This window comes from Neovison vison, chromosome 5 (assembly GCF_020171115.1).
Source record: "Neovison vison isolate M4711 chromosome 5, ASM_NN_V1, whole genome shotgun sequence".
NCBI classification, from domain to species: Eukaryota; Metazoa; Chordata; class Mammalia; order Carnivora; family Mustelidae; genus Neogale; species Neogale vison.
The window spans coordinates 150,049,852-150,076,715 of NC_058095.1; the positions used below are offsets into that span (position 1 = coordinate 150,049,852).

A 26,864-nucleotide genomic window follows, 5' to 3' on the forward strand; every position below is an offset into this window, starting at 1 on the left:
ATATATATATATATATATTCAAGTTTACTTTTTAAAAGATTTATTTGAGAGAGAACACAAATGGGGGGAGAATCAGAGGCAGAGGAAGAAGAGGCTCCCCACTGAAAAGAGAGCTGACAAAGGAGAAGGACCCTGCAGATTATGACCTAAGCCAAGGGCAGATGCTCAACCCACTGAACAAAGAAGTCAACCCTGATGTATTCAGAAAATTCCATCCTAAAACAGAATAACAACTTTCAAATGCATACAGATCATTCTCCAGAATATATTACATATTAGGTCACAAAATAAGTCTCAACAAATTCAAAAAGATCAAAGCTATACGATGCATCTTTTCTTGACAACACAACGAAATAAGAAATCAACAAAAAAAAAATTTTTTTGAAAGACCACAAATAAATGGAGGTTAAATAACATGCTACTAAATAATGAATGTCTCAACCAAGAAATCAAAGAGGAAATGCAAAGGTACCTGGAGACAAATGAACACACAATCATCCAAAACCTTTGGGATGCAACAAAACTGTTCGAAGAGGGACGTTACAGCAATACAGACCTATCTCAAGCAGCAAGAAAAGTATCAAATAAACAACTAAAAGGAGCTAGAAAAAGAAAAAAAAAAAAAGCCCAAATCTAGTAGAAGGAAGAAAATGATAATATTAAAGCAGAAATAAATGATATAAAAATGAAAAAAGAAAAGAAAAAGATTAATGAACCCAGGAGCTGGCTCTTTGAGAAGATCAAGAAAGTTGATAAAACCTCTAGCTACACTCATCAAAAGAGAGAGAGGGAGAGGACTCAAATGAAATAAAAAATGAAAGAGGAAAAATAAGTAACATTAAGGAAATACAAAAGATAAGAGAATACTATGAAAAATTATATGCCATCAAACTGGACAACCTTAAAGAAATGGATAAATTCTTAAAACAATGATGTTCCAAAACTGAATCAGGACAAAATAAAAAATTTGAACACTGAATACCCAGGATGAAACCGAATTTGTAATAAAAAAACTCCCAAAAAACAAAAGTCCTGGGTGCCTGGGTGGCTCAGTGGGTTGAGCCGCTGCCTTCAGCTCAGGTCATGATCTCGGGGTCCTGGGATCGAGTCCCGCGTTGGGCTCTCTGCCCAGCGGGGAGCCTGCTTCCCTCTCTCTCTTTCTCTGCCTGCCTCTGTCTACTTGTGATCTCTGTCTGTCAAATAAACAAATAAAAAATCTTAAAAAAAAAAAAAAAAGTCCAGGACCAGAAGCCTTCACAGGTGAATTCTATCAAACATTTGAGAGTTAATACTTACTAATCTCAAACTATTCTAAAAAATAAATTAAAAAGTGGAAGGAAAGCCTCCCATTTCAGTCCATGAGGTCAGAATTATCCTGATATCAAAGCCAGAAAAAAAATCACAGAAAAAGAGAACTACAGGCTAATACCTCTTATGAACATAAATGCAAAAATCCTCAATAAGATATTAGTAAACAGAATCCAACAATACATTAAATAAATCATTTATCATGATCTAGTGGGATTTATTCCTGAGATACAAGGGTGATTTGATATTCACAAATCAATGGGATACATCACATTAGTTAGAGAAAGGATAAAAACCATATGATCACTTCAAATAAAGCAGAAAAAACATTTAACAAAGTATGTCTATCATATTAAAAACAACAACAACATAAGAATAAAAAAAATAAGTAAAAACAACAACAACAACAACAACAAAGTAGGTTTAGAAGGAACAGATCTCAACATAATCAAGGGCTTATATGAAAAACCCACATCTAACATCATAACGGGAAAAACAGTGTTTTCCCTAAGGTCAGGATCAAGACAGAGATGACCACCCTCACCACTACTATTGAACATAGTACCAGAAGTCCAAGCCACAGCAATAAAAAGAGAAAAGAGAAGGGGATGCCTGGGTGGCTCAGCCAGTTAAGTGTCTGCCTTTGGCTCAGGTCATGATCCCAGGGTCCTGGGATCCCTGTGCCCCTCCCGGCTGGGCAGGGAGCCCACTCCCTCTCCCTCTGTTTCCCTCCCCTACCTCTGCTGCCCCCGACCAATCTTTCACAAATAGATAAATAAAATCTATTTTAAAAATTTCAATTTTTTTAAAAAGAGAGAAAGAAACAAAAGACATCTAAATTGATAAGGAAGAAATTTATTTGCATTTCACATGGTACTATATATAGAAAACCCTAAAGACTACCAAAAACACGAGAATGATAAGTGTATTCAGCAGGGTTGCAGGATATAGACTCAATGCACTGAAATCCATTGCATTTCTATACACTAATTACAAAGAAGCAGGAAAAGAAATTAAGAAAATAATTCCATTTACAACTGCACCAAAAATAAGAAAATACCTCAGGATAATCTTAACCAAAGAGGTGACAGACCTGTAATCTTAAAAACTATAAAATGTTGATGAAAAAATTTGAGGATGACTAAACGAAATGAAAAGACATTTCATGCTCCTAGATTTGAAGAACAAATATTGTTAAAATGTCCTTACTACCCAAAGCAACCTACACACTTAATGCAATCCCAATCAAAATACCACAGCATTTTTCACAGAACTAGAACAAACAATCCTAAAATTTGTATGGAGCCACAAAAGACCCCAAATAACCAGAGTAATCTTGAAAAGGAAAAACAAAACTGGAGGGATCACAATTCAAAACTTCAAGTTATATCACAAAGCTACAATAATTAAAACAGTATGGTACTGGCACAAAAATAGACACATAGTTCAGTGGAACAGAATAGAAAGCCCAGAAATGAAACCACAATTACATGGTCAATTAATCTTTGACAAAGGAGGCAAGAATATACAATGGGAAAAAGACAGATGGTATAGGGAAAACTGGACAGCTACCTACAGAAAAATAAAACTGGACTACTTTATTACACCATATACAAAAATAAACTCAAAATGGACTGAGGACCTAAATGAGAGTTATGAAACCATAAAAGTCCTAGAAGAAAACACAGGCAGTAATTTCTCTGACATCAGCCATAACAATATTTGTCTAAATATGTCTCTTGGGGCTATGGAAATAAAAGCAAAAATAAACTATTGGGACCATGTCAAAATAAAAAGCTTCTGCACAGAAAAGGAAAGAACAAAACAGAAAGGGTAACTTTATTGAATCAGAGAAAATATTTTCAAATGATCTATCTAACAAAGGGTTAGTATACAAAATATATAAAGAACTTACACAACTCAACAATTAAAAAAAACAAATTTGTCAAAAATTAATTGACTACCATTAAAAGTGGGCAGAGGACATGAGCAGGTATTTCTCCAAAGAAGAGATACAGATAACCAATAAACACAAAAAAGATGCTCCACATCATACATCATCAGGGAAACACAAATCAAAACCTCCTTACATCAGTCAATATGGTTAGTAACAAGAAGACAAGAAATAACAAGTGTTAGTGAGGATGTGGATAAAAAGGAATCTTCATGCAGTATTGGTGGGAATGCAAACTGGTATAGCCACTGAGGAAGACAGTATGGCAGTTCCTCAAAAAATTAAAGATAGAACTATCCTATAATAAAGGAATGGGTCTACCAGGTATTTATCCAAATAATATGAACTAATTTGAAGATATATATATATACCCTTATATTTATTGTAGCATTATTTACAATAGGCAGACTATGGAAGTAGTCCCAGGTGTTCATTTGTAGATGAATGAATGTTCTTTATTGATAAATATGTGGTATGTATATATACATATATATATGTATATACACACACACACACTTTATCTATATTGTATATATATCGTATTTGTACATATATTATATTTGTATATATGTATATATATTGTATTTATATATATATTGTGTATGTGTGTGTGTGTGTGTGTACACACACGCAGTGGAATATTATTGAGCCATTAAAAGGAATGACATCTTGCCACTTACAACATGGGTGGATCTAGAAAGCATAATGCCAAGCGAAGTAAGTTAATCTGAGAAAAAAAAAATACCATATGTGGAATTTAAGAAACAAAACAAATGAACAAAGGAAAAAAGAGAGAGAGAAGCAAGCCAAAAAACAGACTCTTAACTGCAGAAAACAAACAGATGGTTACTAGAGAAGAGGTGGGGGGAGGGATGGATAAAATAGGTGAAGGAGATTAAGAATACACTAATCTTGGCACACCTGGGTGGCTCAGTGGGTTAAAGCCTCTGCCTTCGGCTCAGGTCATAATCTCAGGGTCCTGGGATCGCGCCCTGCATCAGGGTCTCTGATCAGCGGGGAGCCTGCTTCTTCCTCTCTCTCTCTCTCTGCCTGCCTCTCTGCCTACTTGTAATCTCTGTCAAATAAATAAATAAGTCTTAAAAAAAAAGAATACACTAATCTTGATAAGCACTGAGTAATATATGGAATTGTTGAATCACTATACTGTACAGCTCTAACTAATATAACACTGTATGTTAACTACCCAGGAAATAAAATGTAAAATGAATTAATGAAACTGAATTTGAGGAACTAAATAGACACATTGCAAAGAGACATACAAATGGCCAACAGATGCATGAGAAAGCTAAGTGCTAAACATCACGAATCATCAGAGAAATGCAAATCAAAAACACTATAAGATGTCACCTTACACCCATTAGGATGGCTACTATCAAAAAGACAACAAATGTTGGTGAGGATGTGGAAAAATAAGGGAACTCATGTGCATCGTTCATAGGATAGTAAATTGGTTTGCTCACAGTGGAAAACCATATAGAATTCCTTAAAATATTAAACATAAGATTACCATATGATGCAGCAATCCCACATCTGGGCATATAACCAAAGGAAATTAAAACAGGATCGCAAAGAAATATCTTTACTCTCATGTTCATTGCCTCATTATTCACAACCACCAAGATAAGGAAACAGCTTAAGAATCCATTAATGGGAAAATATGTGGTATATATACACACAATGGAATATTCAGCCATGAGAAAGAAGAAAATTGTGCCATGAGACAAACAAGAACATTATGCTAAGTGAAATAACTCATAGAAAGACAAATACTGTATCATATCATTTACATGTGAAACCTAAAAAAGATTAATCTCAGAAACAGTAGAGTGGTCATTACCAGGGACTAGGGGTGAGCCGTGGTGAAGGAAACAGGGAGATGTTGGCCAAAGGATGTAAAATTTCCAGGTATAAGATAAATAAGTTCTGGTGATCTAGTGTGAAGCATGGTGATTATAGCTATAATACTGTATTATATACTTGAAAATCACTGAGAGATTGGATCTAAAATGTTCTCACCATGAAAAAGAAATGGTAATTATGTGACATGATAAAGAGGTATTAGCTAAAACTATGGTGGTCATCATTTGCAATATTTAAGTATTTCAAATCAATGTGTTGTATACTTTAAACTCACACAATATTGTATATCAATTACATCTCATAAAATATGGAGGAAGAAAAACTGAATTAGAGAAAATTTTTTATAATTTTATAATTTTCTGTACTCACTTAAATTTTCAATTTATTCATTCACCTAATTACTACGAAATGCCTACTAGGTGAACATAGAAATTAATGAGGGATACCCGACTCTAAAGAAAGGCAGCTATAGACAGATTTTGAATATCCCTAAAGCTCATGAAAGTACATATATATGTAAAATTATATCAGATTTTTTTCTGTACCAATATCTACTTTTTGAGTCATTTTTAATAGGGTGTGCCTTAGTTTTTCTAACCCAATTTGCTAATTACATTTATTTTTTATTCATTGTACAGATTAATATTTTGTGAATAAATATGTACACATTTTCTTAATATTCCCACAAAATTGCCTCATGAAGGTGGAATTATTGGGTTAAGGAAACATATATTTAAAACATTTTTATTTATTTTGGCAAATTCCCTAAAAGGGGGGATGTATCCTCGACAAAACTATTACCTCCTTTCTGCCTTGCCTTTGTCACTGGACATTAGATAATGGATATGATGTGTAAAATGATACTTATTTTCTTTCCAACAAAGAAGGCTTTTCATTATTTTCTTAGAGATAAATTAACTTTTTATCTTGTAAATATCCATGTACTTTCTTTCACCACCTTTCTATGGGGATTTCTGTTGTTTTCTTGTGGATTCTAAGAACTCTTTCTGTGTTAAAAACATTGCTGCAAAATGCACGGCAACATTTTCTCCACTTCGCTACTTGTTCCTGTACTTTACTTTTTTATGTTGCATAGAGATTATTTTTTTAAGATGTTAAAGCTATTACTTTTTTTTTCCAATTTATTTATTTTCAGAAAAACAGTATTCATTATTTTTTCACCACACCCAATGCTCCATGCAAGCTGTGCCCTCTATAATACCCACCACCTCCCACCCCCGCCCCGTCACTTCAAACCCCTCAGATTGTTTTTCAGGGTCCATAGTCTCTCATGATTCACCTCCCCTTCCAATTTACCCAAAAGCACATACTCTCCCCAATGTCCATAACCCTACCCCCCTTCTCCCAACCCCTCCCCCCAGCAACCCACAGTTTGTTTCGTGAGATTAAGAGTCACTTATGGTTTGTCTCCCTCCCTATCCCATCTTGTTTCATGGATTCTTCTCCTACCCACTTAAGCCCCCATGTTGCATCACCACTTCCTCATATCAGGGAGATCATATGATATTTTTTTTATTTTACAGAGTCTGCCCAAAAATCTATATACTTTCCCCCACCTACACATAAATTAAAAAAAAAAAAGTGTATGATTTGTCTGCTTTCTCATTATTTATACTTCAGTCTTTGGTCTTATAGACGCTGCTTTTAGAGAATTCTCTGGGATAAATATCTACCTCATTTTCCAATTACTTCATCAATTAGTCCATTCTGTATTTTGACTAACCCTCCTTTCTTACTGAAAATGCTGTCATTTCAAAGTTCCGTAACACCGAAGTCATGTCTAAAGTCATCCAGCCAGACTGTGGCAGAGCCAATGTTTGACTGCAAGTTCAATGCTTTATTTGTGTAGTGGCAAAGGGCATGGTGCTGGGATCAAAGAGAACCACATTTGACTGAGACACGCCTGGGATTTCACTACAACCACATACCTTGAGTAGAGTACTACTCCAGCTCCTAATCTATTTAATTATCTACCTATCTAATTAATAATCTAATCAATTCTACCTACCTCATTCAACTGTGTAAAATCACATCCTCCAACTTATTCAATCAGTGATATTTATTAAAAAGCACACTATGTAATAGATGTTTTTAGACCATTTGTAGAGACAAATTATTTGACTTTGTTGAATTCAAATAATGACCTATAATCCACTCCCAGCATTTCAATCTGCCCTACACGCTCATCATGGGTAGAAAAGATACCTGTTGGCTTTAATTTCTTTTCTAAAGACTCAAAGTATGAAGAAAAAGTCCATAAGTGCATAGTGTACATTCAGTCACCAATGGCTTCCTGACAGAGGTAGAAGGGAAATTTTGTAAATGAGTGACCATATTAAGAATTAATTCTTGCCCATGTAATTTTCCTTATTAAAAATAGAGAATAAATTATCTTTAAACATAATCTTCACTGTTCAGTGAAGCTAAGAGAATTTTCTAAGTATGTGGATAGATTAAGGGGAGAGAGAGGAAAAAAATGCCCACATTACCCTGTCACAAGGAAAAGGCTGGCATATGCATGGTAAAAAAGCAGCTAATGGGATATTTGGGTGGTCTAGTCAGGCGTCTGACTTGATTTCTGCTCAGGTCATGGTCTCAGAGTCTTTGGATCACGGAGTATAGGGCTCTGCACTCAGAAGAGAGTCTGCTTGAGATTCTGCCTTTCCTTCTCCCCCGTCCCTCCCCTCCATGTGCGTGCATGTGCATATACCTACTATTTCTGTCTCTAAAATAAATGAAACTTTTAAAAAAACACAGTCCTCTCAGATTCATCAAGTTATTTTGATTCAACACAGTTTCCTTGCCACATGAATTCTGAGTACTTACAGTTGCTTAATACACAAAAGTAGCACATAATCCCAATCTGTGGGATTATGTTCCCAATCTGGGTTAAATGTTGATTTCTTAGTCCCCAGCAAAGTGCTTGGAATCAACACAAGTGATCTGAACACAGACTTCCATATTTGATGCCTGCGTCCCCTACTCACATGTTACTTAACCTCCCAGGGCTTCAGATTCCTCAGCTATAAAATCAGGCACAGTAACAGTAATGACTGCATGGGATTATCGTGAGAATTAAACAAGTTAATATTTGTGAAGTGTTTGGAACAATACCGGCAGCCTAGCATGTGCTCTATAGATATTGCCAAATAAATTAGCACATGACACTTCCTTGGTGGCATCTTTTCTGACCAAGCTACATATATCCCTTTTACATACCCCATAGTACTAACCATCAGTCATGTACCCAAATTTTAGTAGTATATTTATTCTTATAATAATATGAATATCTGTCTTCCATCACCAAAGACAGAAATATGAACTTATTGGCATCTTGTATATTGCTATGATGTATAAAAAGATTATTCAAAGATCACTTTTTCTTTAATGTAAATGTAATAAATTCCAAAACTGATTTTTTTCTTTTATGAGACTTTGGTTAATCTTTGGTATAATCTACAAGCTCAGTTAATTAAATCCCTTTAAGAAAACCATCTTTGCATCAAATAATTGTGGGGCTAGCCTTCTTAGCACACTCAGATTTCTTAACAAAAGTCAAGACCACACTGTGATTTGATCTGAAACTGTAGCCTTCACTGCAAGGTTCTTGAAGGGATCTTTAGTTGTTGTCATATAAGTACCATCTCAAGGGTCCATCATCTTTAGAACTATTACACTTATTAATAACATCTCTACTCAGATGTGAAAATGACATCTGATTGAAAGTGGGATTCCCTGGCTTGCAGACATAAGGTTTAACATCTTTCTACTTACATATTTTTACTCATTTCGATACCCTTGAACCCAGACCAGTGGCTGGCTTATGAATGAATGAAGCTCAAAAAGGCATAAGAAAAAGTTACTCATGAATCAAACCCACATACCTCTTCATGGTGCCTTAGAAAAGTAAATCCCTTCAAGCTCAAACTTATACAGTTATCTTGGGGGAAAAAAAACATTTTTTAATTGCCTAAAGTCCTCATATCTCCTTGTTAAGCTCTGGCTGTAACAAGAAGTATAAAACCATGATGAAAATATTCACACTCTAGTCCCTATTAAAAAAAGAAAGAAAGAAAGAATCACTAGTTTATTCATCTTGGCTAATGACACAGAAGGGCAAAACAGGTACCCAAACAATGAATAATAATGTAAGAGCTCAGACTGTAAAAATCAATATGTCAGATCAGTAGAGCTGTGCTTCATTTTAATGTTCTCATCCCTGAATGCGGTAGAGCTTACCTTCTGAATTATACACAGGTATTGACCTAATTACATAAATATTGACTTTTTCTTATATGAAGATTTTTTTCAATCTCACTCTAATTACGATGTCAATATTTATGGCTGTAGCAACACTGAATTTAAACTTTATTAATTGTGACTGATAGTGGCATGCCATGAGATATTTCAGATGGCCACATGGTCTCAAAACATTGCAGGTACTACCTAGTAAATAAGTCAGTAATTTCCTACATATATCATAATAAGGTAAGCTTCTTTAAGAAAATGATTATTTCATCCCCAATAATTTGGGGGCTGGTCTCCTCAGCTTCTCAGGTTTCATAGCACAAAAAGTAATAACCAGGATCTGGACTTTGGTCTATAGTTTTACCTACTTTATTTTTTTTAATCAACACTCCATTCTTAACTTTAATCTCCACCCTATTAACAAATTCTTTGCTCTGTTGACAGATGTCTACTACCATCCTCATAGCCGTGGATGTGTGTAAAGGATATCATTTAATATTTATTATTCTTTGATCTTTTTCCAATAAGGAACATATACATAGTTCAGTCTAAAACAGAATACAATCAGTATAAGTTCTACTTTTCAAAAATGTCCTAATTATTTCTCCTTACATGGTTTTATTTTCACTAGAAAGATTTCACACACTTACTGCAATTGTTACATCTCTGAGGCAAGCAATAGTGCCATACCTCAGGACATTTTAATTAAATTTTTTAAACTAATCAGTGGCATTAGGAAAATATTCCAAGTGCTTTAAAAACCTGGAGAGCTTTTCATTTTGCTCTTGTAGTATTTTTGAGAACTCCCACTCAAGGGCCTGCTCTCCCTAATTTAAGAAGAGCAGAAGTAAGCGCCTGTGGCACATTAACTATTTAGAGTTAGGGAAACGTATGGGGAAGGCTAGGATAAAACAATGGCGCCAACATTTTGGGTTTAAGAGCTGTTCTAGACACATCATGGGGAGCTGGTCATGCATTAACCTGTGTTTTCTTGTTTGCTTCTGCAGGGATGCCAGAGGACGTGAACCTCAGTGACGTAAAGCAGACCCACCAGACAGGCCAAGGTAGTACGTTAGATGCAACGGGAGCAGGATGTTCAGCAGCAACTGAAGCTACGGCATTTATGCTGATGGGTGTGGTAATGTTCCTTCCTTGGCTTTGGTAACTGAACTCTTCCGCCCTGATATACCTGTCTTCTTGGAGTCCTGATTTCTCCCCTGTCTTCACCTTATTGGAATAATAAATCTTTGTGAATGTAACAATTATATTTATGGAAAGATATGTCACACTCACTTCTTATAAGCCAAGTGGGAATGTTCACAAAGTATCTAGAAATGATAGGCTGTTTGAAAACATGTCTTCTAGGATTCTAACAAGTCTCCTTCAATTCTAATGTATTAAACCTGCCAATGTGAAGAGCACAGAAGAGACTTTGAATGAGGATTTAGTGTATCTGTAATTTTACTATCTTTGATTCTAAACTCTTTATAAAAGCAAAATGTCTTAAATGGAAAGCATATTTGTAGAACAATGAAAACAGCACATAGTGTTTCTTACAATATTGAAATTAGAATTCCATTAAATGAATCAAAACAAATGATGGCAAGTAGTATGCATGAATTTTCAAGAGAGTCTTCCATTTTTGCAAGCTATAGGAAGAAATTACTTGAAGTCTGCAAGTTATAGAGTAGATTGTTGAGGAGCATTTCATGTAATTTCATTGAAGCTTGATAAATTTTATCCACCGTAACTTAGCCACAGACAAAACTTAACCTGAGTATTTTGGTCGCATCTGAGCTGTATTTTAGTACATTCAAAATGCATCTTTGGTATTGAGGCTCTTTTCCCTCTTTGCCTAATGGATTTAGCCATGTTGTAAACACACATCTGCTCTGGGAATATCTCTAAGAAAGCTATTAATTATTTAATAGATAACTTGCAAAGTGATATATTCATTCATCCTTCAAATATTATTTGCTATTTTCTTAAATCTTGATATTGAATAATTGACTAGCTATACATTTCTAAGGTTCCTATGAATATCTAAAGACATGTACTAATACAGAAAATGTAGCACACAATGCTTTAGCTCTTTTTCTATGCACATAAGCAGAACTGCTAATCCGCAGTCCCTGATTTCCCAGTTGTGATAAGATGCCTCAGCAGACCCCGATTAGGATATGTCTATCGTTGTACTTAAGGATGAAGTGATAAGTTAGCTTTTATTTAGAAGTAGCATAGCCAGTTGGTAACCAGAAAATATTATTAATACAAAGTGACGGAATTGAAAAGAGAAGGGCTGAATTTGTAAATGTTTTAAAAATCAAAGAAATTTGAAATGACCTCTGAGGAAAAGTCAAAGAGGACTCAATCGACGGCAAATATTTGTAAGGTGAAATCAATCTCTCCAAATCAGGAAACAGTATATGATCAAATCATGTTCTCTCATGGGTTCTAAATTAATCAAATGATCTGACAATGGTCAATTTAAACTACGGTATGTTTAAACTGCCAAATCAGATTTTATTGCCTGTTTAAAACCTGCCAGGTCTGACTGTCTTTTCCGTAGGCTTCCATTCCAGATCTTATGATTTATCTCATGATCTACTTGGTTTATAACTCATTTGCACCACCACGCTCCACAAATTATAAACGTCAACTCATATTTGTCTAATTTTTAAGCTCAGCTCGTTATTTAAATAAACATGGAATACGAAGTCACCCATTTGTGACACTCCTGCCCAAGTCATGTTTGGTTTGCTCTGGCAAAAGTTCTTTCCCAACCTTAGAGGAATTTGGAAGACAAACTGAAGGGAATAGTTCAGCAGACTAAAATGTTTCTGGATTAAATAATATTATGGGAAATAATTTTCAAGGTGGCAGGAGATTTATAAAAGAAGAGTGGTAACCACATCAATAGTATGAATGAACTTTTTTATCAACTAAATTTTACATCCTCAAATGAGTGTTGTCTACCTTCAGCTAGGCACACTAGAGACCATACACCTCATAACATTGCTCCTCTAGCTTAAAACATACGTAGGCTTTTAGAATTCCTTTAAGAGCCTAAGGCATATTTTCTAATATTCTCAATGAGGATATTCATTCTTTAATACTCTACTCCATAGCGCTTGTCTGTTTGACCAGCTCTTCATAATTTAAAACTCTTTCAAATGAAACAGAGTAGCCCATTTAACCTTCCTTATCCCTCAAGAATGGGCTCATTTTTTTGGCCAATTAAAAACCGCAACACTGAGGTGTTTCGTTTTTTTTTTTTTTTAAATATGGCTCAAAATGCTTTTCTGAAGTCTTCCATAAGTCTAAAAAGCTTTGATCAATGGTAAGATTTTTTAATATGTGTCTACCTTCTAAGAGGACTTAAAGGATAACATCCAAATGAATGTATACATTTTGCAATATCACAGCTTTATACTCATCTCTTTTGTTTCAATCATTTAAACAAAGGCTTTTGTTAAATCCGAGTTATTTTTATATAAATTTACATGATCCTGGAACGGTATAGTGTTATGTACATATTAGAGAAGAATCAGTTAACGATCTGAGCTAACACTTATGTGGCTATTTCTCTTTATAGCACCATGATCAGTGCTTTTATGCATAATCTCCTTTGATGCTCCCAATGACATTATCACCTCCACTGTATCGATGAGGATACTGAGGTACACAAATATTATGTAATTTGTCTGGTGTCATACAGCTCATCACAGTAGAATCAGATGGGTGAACGTAATGTCTCCAAGTAAACTGTATATGATCCTGGTTCAAAGATAGGAGAGCTCTGGAACAGTAATAAAGAATCATGAGGTTAGCAAAAAAATTACTCAGAGGTACTTTAGGTCTCCAAAATTGGATTTAAAAAACAAATTCAATTTATTGTATAATTAGAATTGTATAATTATAAAACTGCATACTAGTGCAAAAGAATAAAGAAAAGGAAATGTAAACATGAACTTTTTTTCAGTACGTCATTGCCCTCCCACATGTGGAAAACCCATTTGAACACATCAACCCCCCAAAATAAATCAGTTACCAAAAATAAGAAAGAAAATACACACATTTTGCAACTATCATGAAATTCCTTTTCTGTGCAACTGAAGGGTATAAAATATTTCTTTAGCCATAAGGCACAGATGGCATTTAAGAAAAAAAAAAAAAAAAGAGGCAGAGAGGAAGGATGAAGCTATGAGGAAGGCAGGGAAAAAGGCGGAAAGTGGCAGAATATTATTTTTAAAGTCCTAGATTTGCCTTTTTATCCTCTATTTGTACAGGAATGTCTTATCAATGAAATAATGTCTGGAGTGTTCTCTTGTCATTAAAGGATAGAAGTTAATAAGCTATTTCCTCCCAAACACTCAGATTTCTCTGATGTGCTCAATGATGATGCTTTGAAAAGGACTCAATTAGTTTATTGCTAATTGTTTTCAATCACTTAAAATATTGTTTCCATCATCATAACCCTTCAGGTACATAAAAAATTGTTTTTTCTTGAGTGTATGAATTCAACCTAGACTTCTGTTATTCTATGAGATATTCACAGGGCAGTCTGTGATATCAGTATTTCTTTATATTGCAAACTTTAGTAGCCTATATAATGACATGGGTTGTATAAAAGCTCAGAAATAATTCTTAATGTTGTTAAGTATGACTTTGGGCATATCAAGTTTTTCTTTAAATGGAGATTGTTGTATATGAATTATTTCTGATTAAAATATAGATAAAACATCTTGCTCAGGTTGAAAGTCTGCTTTCTTTGACTTTGCTATAATTCCATGGTGACTGAAGTGGTATTATGTCATTATTTTATAAATGCAGATTTAATCTAATACAGTTCTTAAACTATTCACTCTGCTTTCATGTGCAGAAAAATACTAAAGAATTTCTTCACAATATAATTTATCTTCATAGTAGAAACAACAATAATATTTGGAACAGGGAGGGATGGGATGAATATTTCTGGATAAATTTGCAAACATGATTTCAGAGTCTCTCACCTTCTTATACTTACCAACTGTCACAGTGGAATCATCTTTACCATGAAAGATAGGAGGTCACACCTCCCCCAAATTTTTACTTTGCCCACATCAACAAGCAAGAGGAAGAGGAAGAAAAGGAGATAGAAGAATTTGAAATCCCACAGAACTAAAAACAGAATAGTAAAGATTTAAAATAGTAAATAAATAATTAAATATTAAGTGAATAGTAAATATTTAAATATTTGACGACAGAAGAGATAGGATTGACCCATAGGACTAATATGAATAACCTGGTAACTAAACTAGTAAATCCCTATTTTTATTAGTTTCCATACCCACTTTTGAGAAGCACTGAACTAGAAGAAAGGAAGCTTCTTAGAAGGAACGTGACAAGGAGGAGTCTCTGATTTCCCTAGAATTACCTAGTGAAGGCCAGCAACATAAGAAAGAAAAAGAGCTGATTGAAAGACAAATGCTGTGAGCAGTACAATTTGTGCACATGTCTTATCCTAGGTCTTTAAGAAATCTAGGCACTGACCAGGTGAAGAATTTTCCAACAGTAGCAGTTTCCTCAGAATGAGGTCAAAAGACCCACATAGAACCAAGAAAGACTCCAGCTCCATAATTGTGGTCAAAAGACTTCCGGAATACAATTTACAAAGTCACTGTCCTTTTCCAACTCACCATGCAAACTCATTGCTCTACCTGCTGCCCAAGAACATACCTTCACACCCTATACACATTTTCTTGCCGTTCTATTTTTTTTTTTTAAGATTTAATTTATTTGTTTGTCAGAGAGAGAGAGAGCACAAGCAGGGGGAGCATCAGGCAGAGGGGAGAAGCAGGCTTCCTCTTGAGCAAGTAGCCTGATGTGGGACTCCGAGCACAGGACTCTAGGAACATGACCTGAGCCGAAGGCTGACACTTAACCAACTGAGCCACCCAGGTGTCTCTGTTCTATTTCTGTTTTAGTTTCTTATCTATAAAATTGAGTGAAGTGTATCTAACTCACAGAGTTAGAGGACTGTATCATGCAACACGTTAGGAATTCTCCTGCCCCACTACATGCCTTAATAATTTATGTTTGTTCCTTTCCCATTAAGGCTTCTGTTCAAATGCACATGTTCCCAGGATGTGACAATGACAAAACATTTAGTTATGGATTCTGCATGTGGATAAGCTTTTGAATTAGTTAAATTGAGTAAGTAGAGTTTGGGAGGGAAAGGAAAAAAAGTTCAGGGAGAACCTCTCCTGCCTGATTTCATATTTCAAGTTTTGCTTAGCTTCATCCTGGCTACAAGGCAATAATGTTCTTGAAAATATATTTCAAAAAATATATGGGGAGTTAGGGAGTGATCTTGTTTTCATTGGTTTTAAAGGGCTGTCTCCCTGACCCAGTGTTTACTTGTGAATTGGTCTCTGTGAACAAACTGAAAATCTCTACCTCCCCATTCTGCTTGAAAGCTTACTTGACCAGCATGTTCAGACTGCCATGTTGGCAACTATCCCATGGGGCAGAGCACAGCCCAAATAGAGGTGAGAACCGATTGTCAATAAGCAACAGTGCGTTGCTTGATAATGAACTGTCACCATCAACTTGATATTTCTGAGTGGCCAAATCAGTTCCTTAGGTATATGTTGCTAATAAGTGACAAAGCAAGTATTCTAAATTGAATTGAGCCTCAAAATATTTCTTTCTACTGCACCATCCAGTATCCCATGAGCTCAAAACACTTGATTGGTCAGATGATTAGGATGGCCAACTTGTAGATTTTGAAAGTTATTTTTAATTTTTTTGTTATTACATTTACTTTTATTCCCATCTAGTCTCTCAGATATTTTCTTTTTCTTTTGTCTTTCTTTCATCACAAACTTAGCTCTGGTAATAAGGTAAGCATCCTGAAGAGATTCCATATGCTAGATGCCCTAGTGCGGCCATCTGATAGAGAGATTGGCTCAATCACAGACTTAGAATCAGCCAAAAATGCTGGGGAGACCAGAACAAACACAGCTTCAAAGGTTTCGTACTAATTTTCTGTATGACCTCTGGCAACTTCCATATCCTCTTTGAACTACAATTCCTCATCTGTAAAATAATGTGCTTGAGCTAAATGGGTGATTCCTAAATTCCCTTCTAGATTTCCAGTCTTTTAACAGGAAACCTTGACGAAGCTATAGAGAACAGTTATTTACTTGATATCTTCTGTTAAAACCTACCATTTCTTAATATATAAAAGGTGCTTTTTAAAAGTAGTGGATAAAATGTAATTTTAGTTACAACTTTATGCTTGTGTTTATAATTCAGATCTCCTTATCACACATAGAGATGTGGCTTTTCTACATACGACTGAGTGGGATAATCTTTTTACAAGTAAAGGGAAGAATAGATAAGACAAATGTTCTACAGCTTTCATTCAATGGATAGGACAATATGCCTAAGCAAAGAAATCTATCCTGTCATTAAATACTTAGCAACTAATTGCTTTTTGTTTTAGCTATTCTTACAGGAGATGGGATCTGGCACCTTCACTAATTCAGCTGTGGCATCTCACAATATTTAAAACAAATAATAGCTAGAGTGATGCCATTGAGAGACCAAAAGATAAAAGGGTGTGGAAGCAAGAGATGAAGTTTTATAACTGTTTTCTCTTCTCGCAGATTTTCCCAGGAGACCCTTTTAAATAGGCCTAAGCAAATGTTGTTGCCTCTGATGATTTATTGCAGAACAAGCTGACAGAGCACAGAAGCATGTTATCTGGTCCCCTGTAGTGCAGGGGTTAATTCAGAAAATGAAGAAAAGACCAGAAGTGCAGCAGTGGGAGCAAATGCTCTGTATCACTCAGCGAGTAAGCAGATGGAAGCTTGGAATCACAGCTTATTTAAAAATACAGCTCTTAAACATGGTCTGTGGGCAATTTTAGTATTTTTTCTTCATTTATAAAAAAAATTAATGAGAATCTAAAAACTCCATCACAGATGGTGACTGCAATAAATTTATAATAAATATATTTTTTTTACTTTACTATTATTTTAGCTACACATCTATTACAGTATGGGTGTAATGGAATGTAAATACATGAGCATATATACACATTGATCTATACCTATCTGTACAATAAACCTACACATTCACGTCTTTACTGTTTGTTATCATGTATATGTTTTATAAGCATATATAAACATTGCCTTATGTCAAATTAGTTCTGGTGTTTTAATCAAAGGCTGGGAAGCTCAGTGAAACAGATAACTTTTTAAAACTGTTACTTGCTATTTTTCCATACAAACTTTCATTTTTCATTTGAAACAGATCAACATTAAACAAGGATCTCTTACTATACACAAGAGAATATATATGGCCACTGTAGCAGTAAGACGCATGGATAAGTTACATATTGTAGAAACCTTCATTTACATAGTCTTATATACACATTCTATTTTCCTTAAGAGGCTTCCTCTGGGGAACAATGAAACAAACACAAATAGTTAGCTTAGTAGTCTCATTACAAAATATATAAAAGTGACTTCTAATTACCCACTTGCTTTTAGGTTGTTACCTAACTGGTAAAATGACTGAGCAAGAATGAAAATTCAATTTAACTAAAATGTATCATTTTCCCCAAGTCATCAATTGTGCTTTCTTCTCCTTTAGTGACACCCATCTTTTAGCATCTTGTTGGCTTTGTTATCTATTTTCCAGTGGCTGTGTGGCACGCTATGTGGGAAAGAAGCATTCTGGCTTGGAAATTAGATGAGCCCTGGTTTTGAATATTAGCTCTGCCACCAACTCTCTGAAATATCTGTAAAATAAAATAAAGATGATGGTACCTCCACCCCTGATTGATTGGGATTTATACAGATTTATTGAGATTTCTGACTTACTGGGAAGTTTTAATTAGTGATGTACCTATCACAATTGGAACATTATGTTAATCTTAGTTAACAGTCTTATCAAAACCTTGTCTTAGGTGAAGTCTTTCACACTAAGATGTGAATGACATGCTGAAAAAGATAATTTCAATTCAAAACTATATGGAAGCCTAAAGATCATGTATTCTGCAGTAAAGAAAGCTAAACTCAAGAATGGATATATGAATTACCAACGGCAATATAACTGGTTTGAAACAGAAGACCATAGAATGCTCTTTATTTAAGAAAAGTTCTATGAATACTCTATTAAATCAAAATTTTTGCTTCAAATCAACTAAAACATGTGTGTTTGTCAATGCTGATATTCAGTAGAAATTGCCCCATAATCACAGGGACTAAACAGATAAAAATGGGCAAATATATCAATTTAGGAAAATATACTTAGGCTTTTGATTCTAAGGGTTACCGAAGAGAAGAAAAGGCATTTAGAGAAATTATAAAATCTTAACATTACCTTAACATTCATTATAATAGTAAGATAATAGAGTTTCAAAATATAATAGAGTTTATATATAATAGAATATAGAGAGAGTATTCAGGGCATCTTGATAAATAACTTCTCTAACATATAGATTATCATTTTCAAATTTGCCAATAATTTACTTTGAAATATAGGAAATAAAATATTTTGTGTCACATTTAAAGACATTGAAAGAAACTTTTTTTGCTACTGTTACTGTTTTCTGCTCTAACATTCTGATTTGCAGTCTTTAGATTTACCAGATAATAATAGGTTATATCCTAAAACACGAAGATCAATAATTTATTTTAATTGGTAGTTCTTTGTTAAATACCAGTATAATGTGCTATGGCATGTTCTAAATTTTAAAATAATGAGAAAGTTGGGGCACCTGGGTGGCTCAGTGGGTTAAAGCCTCTGCCTTCGGCTCAGGTCATGATCCCAGGGTCCTGGGATAGAGCCCCGCATCGGGCTCTCTGCTCAGCAGGGAGCCTGCTTCCTCCTCTCTCTCTGCTTGCCTCTCTGCCTACCTGTGATCTCTGTCTGTCAAATAAATAAATAAAATCTTTAAAAATAAATAAATAAATAATAAAATAAAATAAATAAATAATAAAATAAAATAATGAGAAAGTAGGAATAATTGAAATTCTTCTAAACAACTTCCTTTCTGAGAAGAGTTCTTTCATTCTACTGTGAGACGGAAGGACAATTCAGCTAGAGTTGAAATATGCGGTCTTTAATTCCAGAGTTTTATTCTTTTCTTAAAATCCAGTAAGATGTTAACTATTTGTCTTTATTGAGCCGAGAAACAAAATTTCTCTATTCACTTATTAGCTACCTTTTGTTAAAGCAGAGTAAATTATCTTTATTATACAGAGAACATTAGCTATTAAATGATGGATTCCATTGTAATAATAGAAAAAAAAAATTTAATGGCCAGTATATTCATAGATATTAGCTCATACAGTAACTGAGAAATTTCCATCTATGTTTTCCTTCAAGATTTATCTAAAATACAAGGTTTTCTATAAGACAGTAGTCAACTTTTGTTCTCATTAAAATAGTTTCCATTGAAAATAGAAAAGAATATCACCAAAAATTCTGAAGGGGTGGGGGATGGGAGGTTGGGGGAACCAGGTGGTGGGTATTGGAGAGGGCACGGATTGCATGGAGCACTGGGTGTGGTGCAAAAACAATGAATACTGTTACACTGGAAAAAAAAATAAATTATAACTTTTAAAAAAATTCTGTCAACCTCTGTTAATGTTTTGCTGCATTTTTTTCCAATTTATTTATTTTCAGAAAAACAGTATTCATTATTTTTTCACCACACCCAGTGCTCCATGCAAGCTGTGCCCTCTATAATACCCACCACCTGGTACCCCAACCTCCCACCCCCCCGCCACTGCAAACCCCTCAGATTGTTTTTCAGAGTCCATAGTCTCTCATGGTTCATCTCCCCTTCCAATTTACCCAAAAGCACATACCCTCCCCAATGTCCATAACCCTACCCCCCTTCTCCCAACCCCCCTCCCCCCAGCAACCCACAGTTTGTTTCGTGAGATTAAGAGTCACTTATGGTTTGTCTCCCTCCCTATCCCATCTTGTTTCATGGATTCTTCTCCTACCCACTTAAGCCCCCATGTTGCATCACCACTCCCTCATATCAGGGAGATCATATGATATTTGTCTTTATCCGCTTGACTTATTTCGCTAAGCATGATAGGCTCTAGTTCCATCCATGTTGTCGCAAATGGCAAGATTTCGTTTCTTTTGATGGCTGCATAGTATTCCATTGTGTATATATACCACATCTTCTTGATCCATTCATCTGTTGATGGGCATCTAGGTTCTTTCCATAGTTTGGCTATTGTGGACATTGCTGCTATAAACATTCGGGTGCACGTGCCCCTTTGGATCACTACGTTTGTATCTTTAGGGTAAATACCCGGTAGTGCAATTGCTGGGTCATAGGGCAGTTCTATTTTCAACATTTTGAGGAACCTCCATGCTGTTTTCCAGAGTGGTTGCACCAGCTTGCATTCCCACCAACAGTGTAGGAGGGTTCCCCTTTCTCCGCATCCTCACCAGCATCTGTCATTTCCTGACTTATATACAGAATGGAATACTATGCAGACTGTCAAGAACCAACTGTCATTTCTCAGCAAGTAGAAAGTCTTTCTGAATTTCCTTCCTGACACCTGGGCACCAACTCTCCAGAATGCTGCTACGGCAATCTTTCCCAGGGCAATCTCTGGTTGCAATACCCCAGTGTGGATTTTTAGTTCCAAGTCAGAAAAGCTATTAGAAGTTCTTCCCTATCCAGCTGCCCCAACCCAGACATCAAGTACTTTGGTTTACCAAATATTTATACCATAAAAATGTCTTAAAGGAAGCAGACTATACATCCTGTAAATCCATGTATGTAAGTGTGTTTCACTATAGAATGTTGCTCGTGGATACTATCTGCACCACAATTTGTGAAGTCTGACATGCCTGTGTTATCCGAGCCTTTGCACCTGTGTTGAGGCATGGTTTCCAAGTAGTCAATTCCAAAATCCTTTGATATTTTACCTCTGTTTTTCTTATATGCTCAGGTACTCCATTCCCTGTCCTCCTGCACATCAATCTGATAAAGGAGCATTTGACCCCTTCATACTTCATCAGCATGGGACCTTTGGTCTCTTTTCCTTGGCAACAGAAATTCATGCCCAGGAAGAGGTCTATACAGATTAATTTTTCACTACCACTTCCCAGGCAGTTCTGCCTTGATCCAAGACAGCTTGTGATCCTAGTTAATAAGAACACCCCAAAGTAGAACATAAATAATACAAGTGGGAGAGCATATCTTAACTCATGCCTCTGAGTGGACCTGGCAACAATTGTGCATCACCACTACATCTTGACTCTAGGTCTACACCCACTTTTTAAAAACAAGATAAACCAAGTAAGTTGCTATTCCTTGTATTCTGAAAGAGGCTATAGTTGGTACACGTATGCTCATATAAAGATGTTCACATTCTGTTTTTTTTAATTTATTTTTTATTTATTTTCAGCATAACAGTATTCATTATTTTTGCACCACACCCAGTGCTCCATGCAATCCATGCCCACTCTAATACCCACCACCTTGTTCCCCCAACCTCCCATGCCCCCGCCACTTCAGATTTTTTTCAGAGTCCATAGTCTCTCATGGTTCACCTCCCCTTCCAATTTCTTCCAACCCCCTTCTCCTCTCTAACTCTCCATGTCCTCCATGCTATTTGTTATGCTCCACAAATAAGTGAAACCATATGATAATTGACTCTCTCTGCTTGACTTACTTCACTCAGCATAATCTCTTGCAGTCCCATCCATGTTGCTACAAAAGTTGGGTATTCATCCTTTCTGATGGAGGCATAATACTCCATAGTATATATGGACCACATCCTCCTTATCCATTCGTCTGTTGAAGGGCATCTTGGTTCTTTCCACAGTTTCGTGACCATGGCCATTGCTGCTATAAACATTGGGGTACAGAGGGCCCTTCTTTTCACTACATCTGTATCTTTGGGGTAAATACCCAGTAGTACAATGGCAGGGTCATAGGAAAGTTCTATTTTTAATTTCTTGAGGAATCTCCACACAGTTCTCCAAAGAGGCTGCACCAACCTGCATTCCCACTAACAGTGTAAGAGGGTTCCCCTTTCTCCACATCCCCTCCAACACATGTTGTTTCCTGTCTTGCTAATTTTGGCCATTCTAATTGGTGTAAGGTGATATCTCAATGTGGTTTTAATTTTAATCTCCCTGAGGGCTAGTGATGATGAACATTTTTTCATGTGTCTGATAGCCATTTGTATGTCTTCATTGGAGAAATGTCTGTTCATGTCTTTTGCCCATTTTTTGATATGAATATCTGTTTTGTGTGTGTTGAGTTTGAGGAGTTCATTATAGATCCTGGATATCAACCTTTTGTCTGTACTGTCATTTGCAAATGTCTTCTCCCATTCCGTGGGTTGCCTCTTTGTTTTCTTGACTGTTTCCATTGCTGTGCAGAAGCTTTTGATTTTGATGAAGTCCCAAAAGTTCATCTTCGCTTTTGTTTTTTTGCCTTTGGAGACATATCTTGAAAGAAGTTGCTGTGGCTGATATCGAAGAGATTACTGCCTATGTTCTCCTCTAGGATTCTGATGGATTCCTGTCTCATGTTGAGGTCTTTTATCCATTTTGAGTTTATCTTTGTGTACGGTGTAAGAGAATGGTCGAGTTTCATTCTTCTATAGCTGCCCAGTTTTCCCAGCACCATTTACTGAAGAGACTGTCTTTTTTCCACTGTATATTTTTTCCTGTTTTTTCAAAGATTATTTTACCATAGAGTTGAGGGTCCATATCTGGGCCCTCTACTCTGTTCCACTGGTCTATGTGTCTGTTTTTATGCCAGTACCATGCTGTCTTGGTGACCACAGCTTTGTAGTAAAGCTTGAAATCAAGTAACATGATGCCCCCAGTTTAATTTTTGCTTTTCAACATTTCCTTAGCAATTCGGGGTCTCTTCTGTTTCCATACAAAATTTTGGATTATTTGCTCCAGCTCTCTGAAGAATACCAGTGGAATTTTTATTGGAATGGCATTAAAAGTATAGATTGCTCTAGGCAGTATAGACATTTCACATTTTAGGGGACAGGAATGCTTATTAGAAATTACCAGGACATAGAAAACATATCCATGAAGACCACTCAATTTCCTTTTTCTTTGATTCCCCATTCATCAGAAATATTCTAGCTTCTAGGGTGCCTGGGTGCCTCAGTCAGTTAAGTATCTGCCTTTGATTCAGGTCATGATCCTAGAGTCCTAGGATCGAGTTCCGCATTTGGCTCCCAACTCAGCGGGGAGTCTGCTTCTCCCTCTGACCTCTCCCCTCTCATGCTCTCTCTCTCATTCTCTTTCTCTCAAATAAATAAATAAAACATTTTTAAATTATTAGCTCCTAATAAATCCCATTCTGGAGTGCCTGTGTGGCTCAGTCAGTTAAGCAGCTACCTTCAGCTCAGGTCATAATCCCAGGGTCCTGGGATCGAGACCTGCATTGGGCTTCCTGCTCACCACAGAGCCTGCTTCTCCCACTCCCTCTCCCTCTGCCTGCTGCTCTGCCTGTTTGTGCTCTCTAATTCTCTGTCAAATAAATAAATATAATCTTAAAAATAAATAAATAGTAATTAAATAAATAAATAATAAATAAAAATAATGATGTCCATGCATCTTGATATTTGTCAGAGCAAGAGAATGAACAAAAGCATCACAAGCACCGAAAATGGACTGCTAATTGCACACTATAAATTCAAATAGAATTTCAGTTTATATACCAGTTTCTTGATAATTTGGAGGGCATGGCTAAACTACCCACGGTAAGTTTCTAGCCCTTGCCATGACTCTACCTATCCCATTAACAAATGTCATTCACTGAGATGCTATTAGATTGAAAAGGTGATATTTTTACCTTAACACTCTCAAAATAAAATGTGTTCTGACTCTTCCTCTTGTCATTCGTACTCTTTCTAGTCTTAGAAGTGTGAACATTGGCTCCCTAACATATTTGAAAGTGATTGTGTCAATGTTCTAGATGTGGTAACCTAAGATTCTCTCATTTTCCCTACAAGGTTTCTGAAAATGTTTGTTTTCTATTCAGTGAAATACTATGGGTACAAACAAGGTTAGTGGACATCCCCACCGTTAAGCAACTTACTATCAAGATAGATATAAGATATATGTGACAGGGACGGATAACAGATCCCTGGTCCCATTCTACCCTTTTTTCTTTGGTAATAAAACTCACTCATTTTTTAATACAGCGTTCCAGAATTTCCAAATATTACTTGCAGTTAGGTGAGGCCAACACTATATTCTGACCAGTGAAATGTAAGGAGTACTTGGGATAGTTAACTTTATGTGCCATCTTGACTGAGCTAGGGGATTCTCAGATAGTGGTAAAACATTATCTCAAAGTGTGCACGCGAGTGTGTCTCTGGCAGACATAAGCAATTGAACCAGTAGACTGAGTAAAGAGCACCTTCCCCCATACAGGTGGGTATCATTCAGTTCATTAAGGGCTTAAACAGAACAAAAAGGCAGAGAAATGATAAACTTGCTTTCTCTATTTGAGCTGAGACATCCGTCTTCTTTTCCTGAGCTTAGAAATAAAGAAAGTTGGAGTTTGCCCTTTGCCCCATCTCCCTACCTTTTCTAACTTGCTGAAACAGGATGTGGATCCAGTGGCTGGACTGTGAAACAAGAGCCACACTGTAGAAATTACAGAAAGTGATCAGTGGGGTAGATCCAACATGACTGCTGCTGCATACTATCACAACCTATCTTTTGTAAGAGATTTTCCATGGAAAACTAAAACTCTATCTTGTTTCAGGACAGTTTTCCAGTTTCAATCCATACAGCATACATAATTCTGATCACCATAGAAGGACAAAATAGTGACTGAACAAAAACAACACACACACACACACACAAAACAAACAAACAAAAAAACCAATGCTAATGAAGAAAGATATTTTTTCAGTAAATACAAATGGAGAGTGTGATGAATACCTGGCTATGTATGAAAAGAACTCTTCCCAGCTGGCACTGACTTTTCATGCATTGTTATCAGATTGTATGATTTGTGTGATTAAGTACCTAATGAACTGTATAGGTAATGAGGGCTGGAAAGGCACAAAAAGAAGACGATCCTGGGGGGTTTAGTCTTTAGATAGCCCTGAAAAGCCATTTGATGAGCTAGACCTTACAGAAAAATTAGTAATTAAGAGGCTGAAAGAAAAGCAATCTTATTAAGACAAAAAAGGCCACAGTGATATCAAAAGAAAGGCCCAGTATGTATATCCTTTGATTGAAGTGGAGAGTTACTTTTAAGGCAGTAATGAGAGAATATGGCTAGAGAAAGAGAGTTTAAAGTCAACTAATGTGTTTGGATTTCTGCATTGGTTTAGGGGAGCTACTGAAAATTCTTGGTATATGAGAGTTATGAAAATTTTAAGAGGCCTATCTCTTTGCTTGAGTTTTAAGTTCAAATCTGTGCATAATGCAATTCTAAAAAGGAACATTGCCTATGAATTTACACTGTGACAAGGCTTCCAATATCAAGTGTTCTATTTAATCTTTACGAGAAACTTGGGAAATGAAACCATCATGAATGACTTTATAAATGAGGAAACTGAAATATTAAGCAGTCAAGAAATTTGTTCAATATTCCTCAAATAACAAATGGAGAAGCCAACTCTTCAACCCAGTGCTGCGTGATATATACATCTTCCTGCTCCTTCCCATTTCACGACACAATTATGCCATAACTGGATGCCCTTTAAATGTATACTTTGGAAATGAAGTGCTCTACTACTACTACTACTATTTAGGAGAACATACAACTTGACCATACCAGCTGAATTCCTTCTAAAAATAGATAACTTATAAATCTATGAGTTGATGAATGTCTTTTATGGTTACTTTATTCATTTGATCCTTATCTTCAACATAAAAGCATTGAGGTAAAAAAGACACAAAGAATAAAATTAAATTAGAACAGAATAAAAGCAATCAATGCTTATTACATATTCTATACCCAAGATCACAAATCTTCAAGGCCACTTAAAAAATAACTGCTCCATTATTGAGAGGCCATGGCTTTAAACCACAAGATGGAAAGAGATGGGTTTTGAAGCCTTTCTCTCTGAAAACCTTTATCTGGGTGCTTAGCCCAAAGTCTGAGATTTAAAATAAAATAAAATAAATTGCTGATTCAAAAATATGAGGACAATGGTTTCCTTTAGTCTGCATTGCACTCCTAAGCACCTACAATTTTAAAGTGTAGCTTCTTTTTAATATCCTGTTCTGAAGGACATAAATTTAAATATGCAATCAAGTCATTTTATTGTGTGACATCATTCATATCAACTGAATTTTCTTCAGTCCTGAGTAAACATAAATAACTGTGAATGTCAATGAGCTCATTGAGCAAGCATGATTTAAAGTAATGAAGTAATCTCTGATCATAGTATTGATTATAAACAAAAATTTGTAATATATA

At 35.7% G+C, this 26,864-nt stretch overlaps 1 protein-coding gene across 1 annotated transcript in view; it reads left to right on the forward strand.

The window, feature by feature from the left end:
- The window catches only part of GPC5 (glypican 5), a 1,436,212-nt gene extending 1,422,718 nt beyond the window's left edge, over window positions 1-13,494 (forward strand). The window contains exon 8 of the mRNA XM_044249951.1: window positions 10,420-13,494. Coding sequence (XP_044105886.1) covers window positions 10,420-10,577 — 158 coding nt within the window. The 3' untranslated portion in view covers window positions 10,578-13,494. The remainder of the gene's footprint in view (window positions 1-10,419) is intronic.
- The last annotated feature ends 13,370 nt before the right edge of the window (window positions 13,495-26,864 follow it).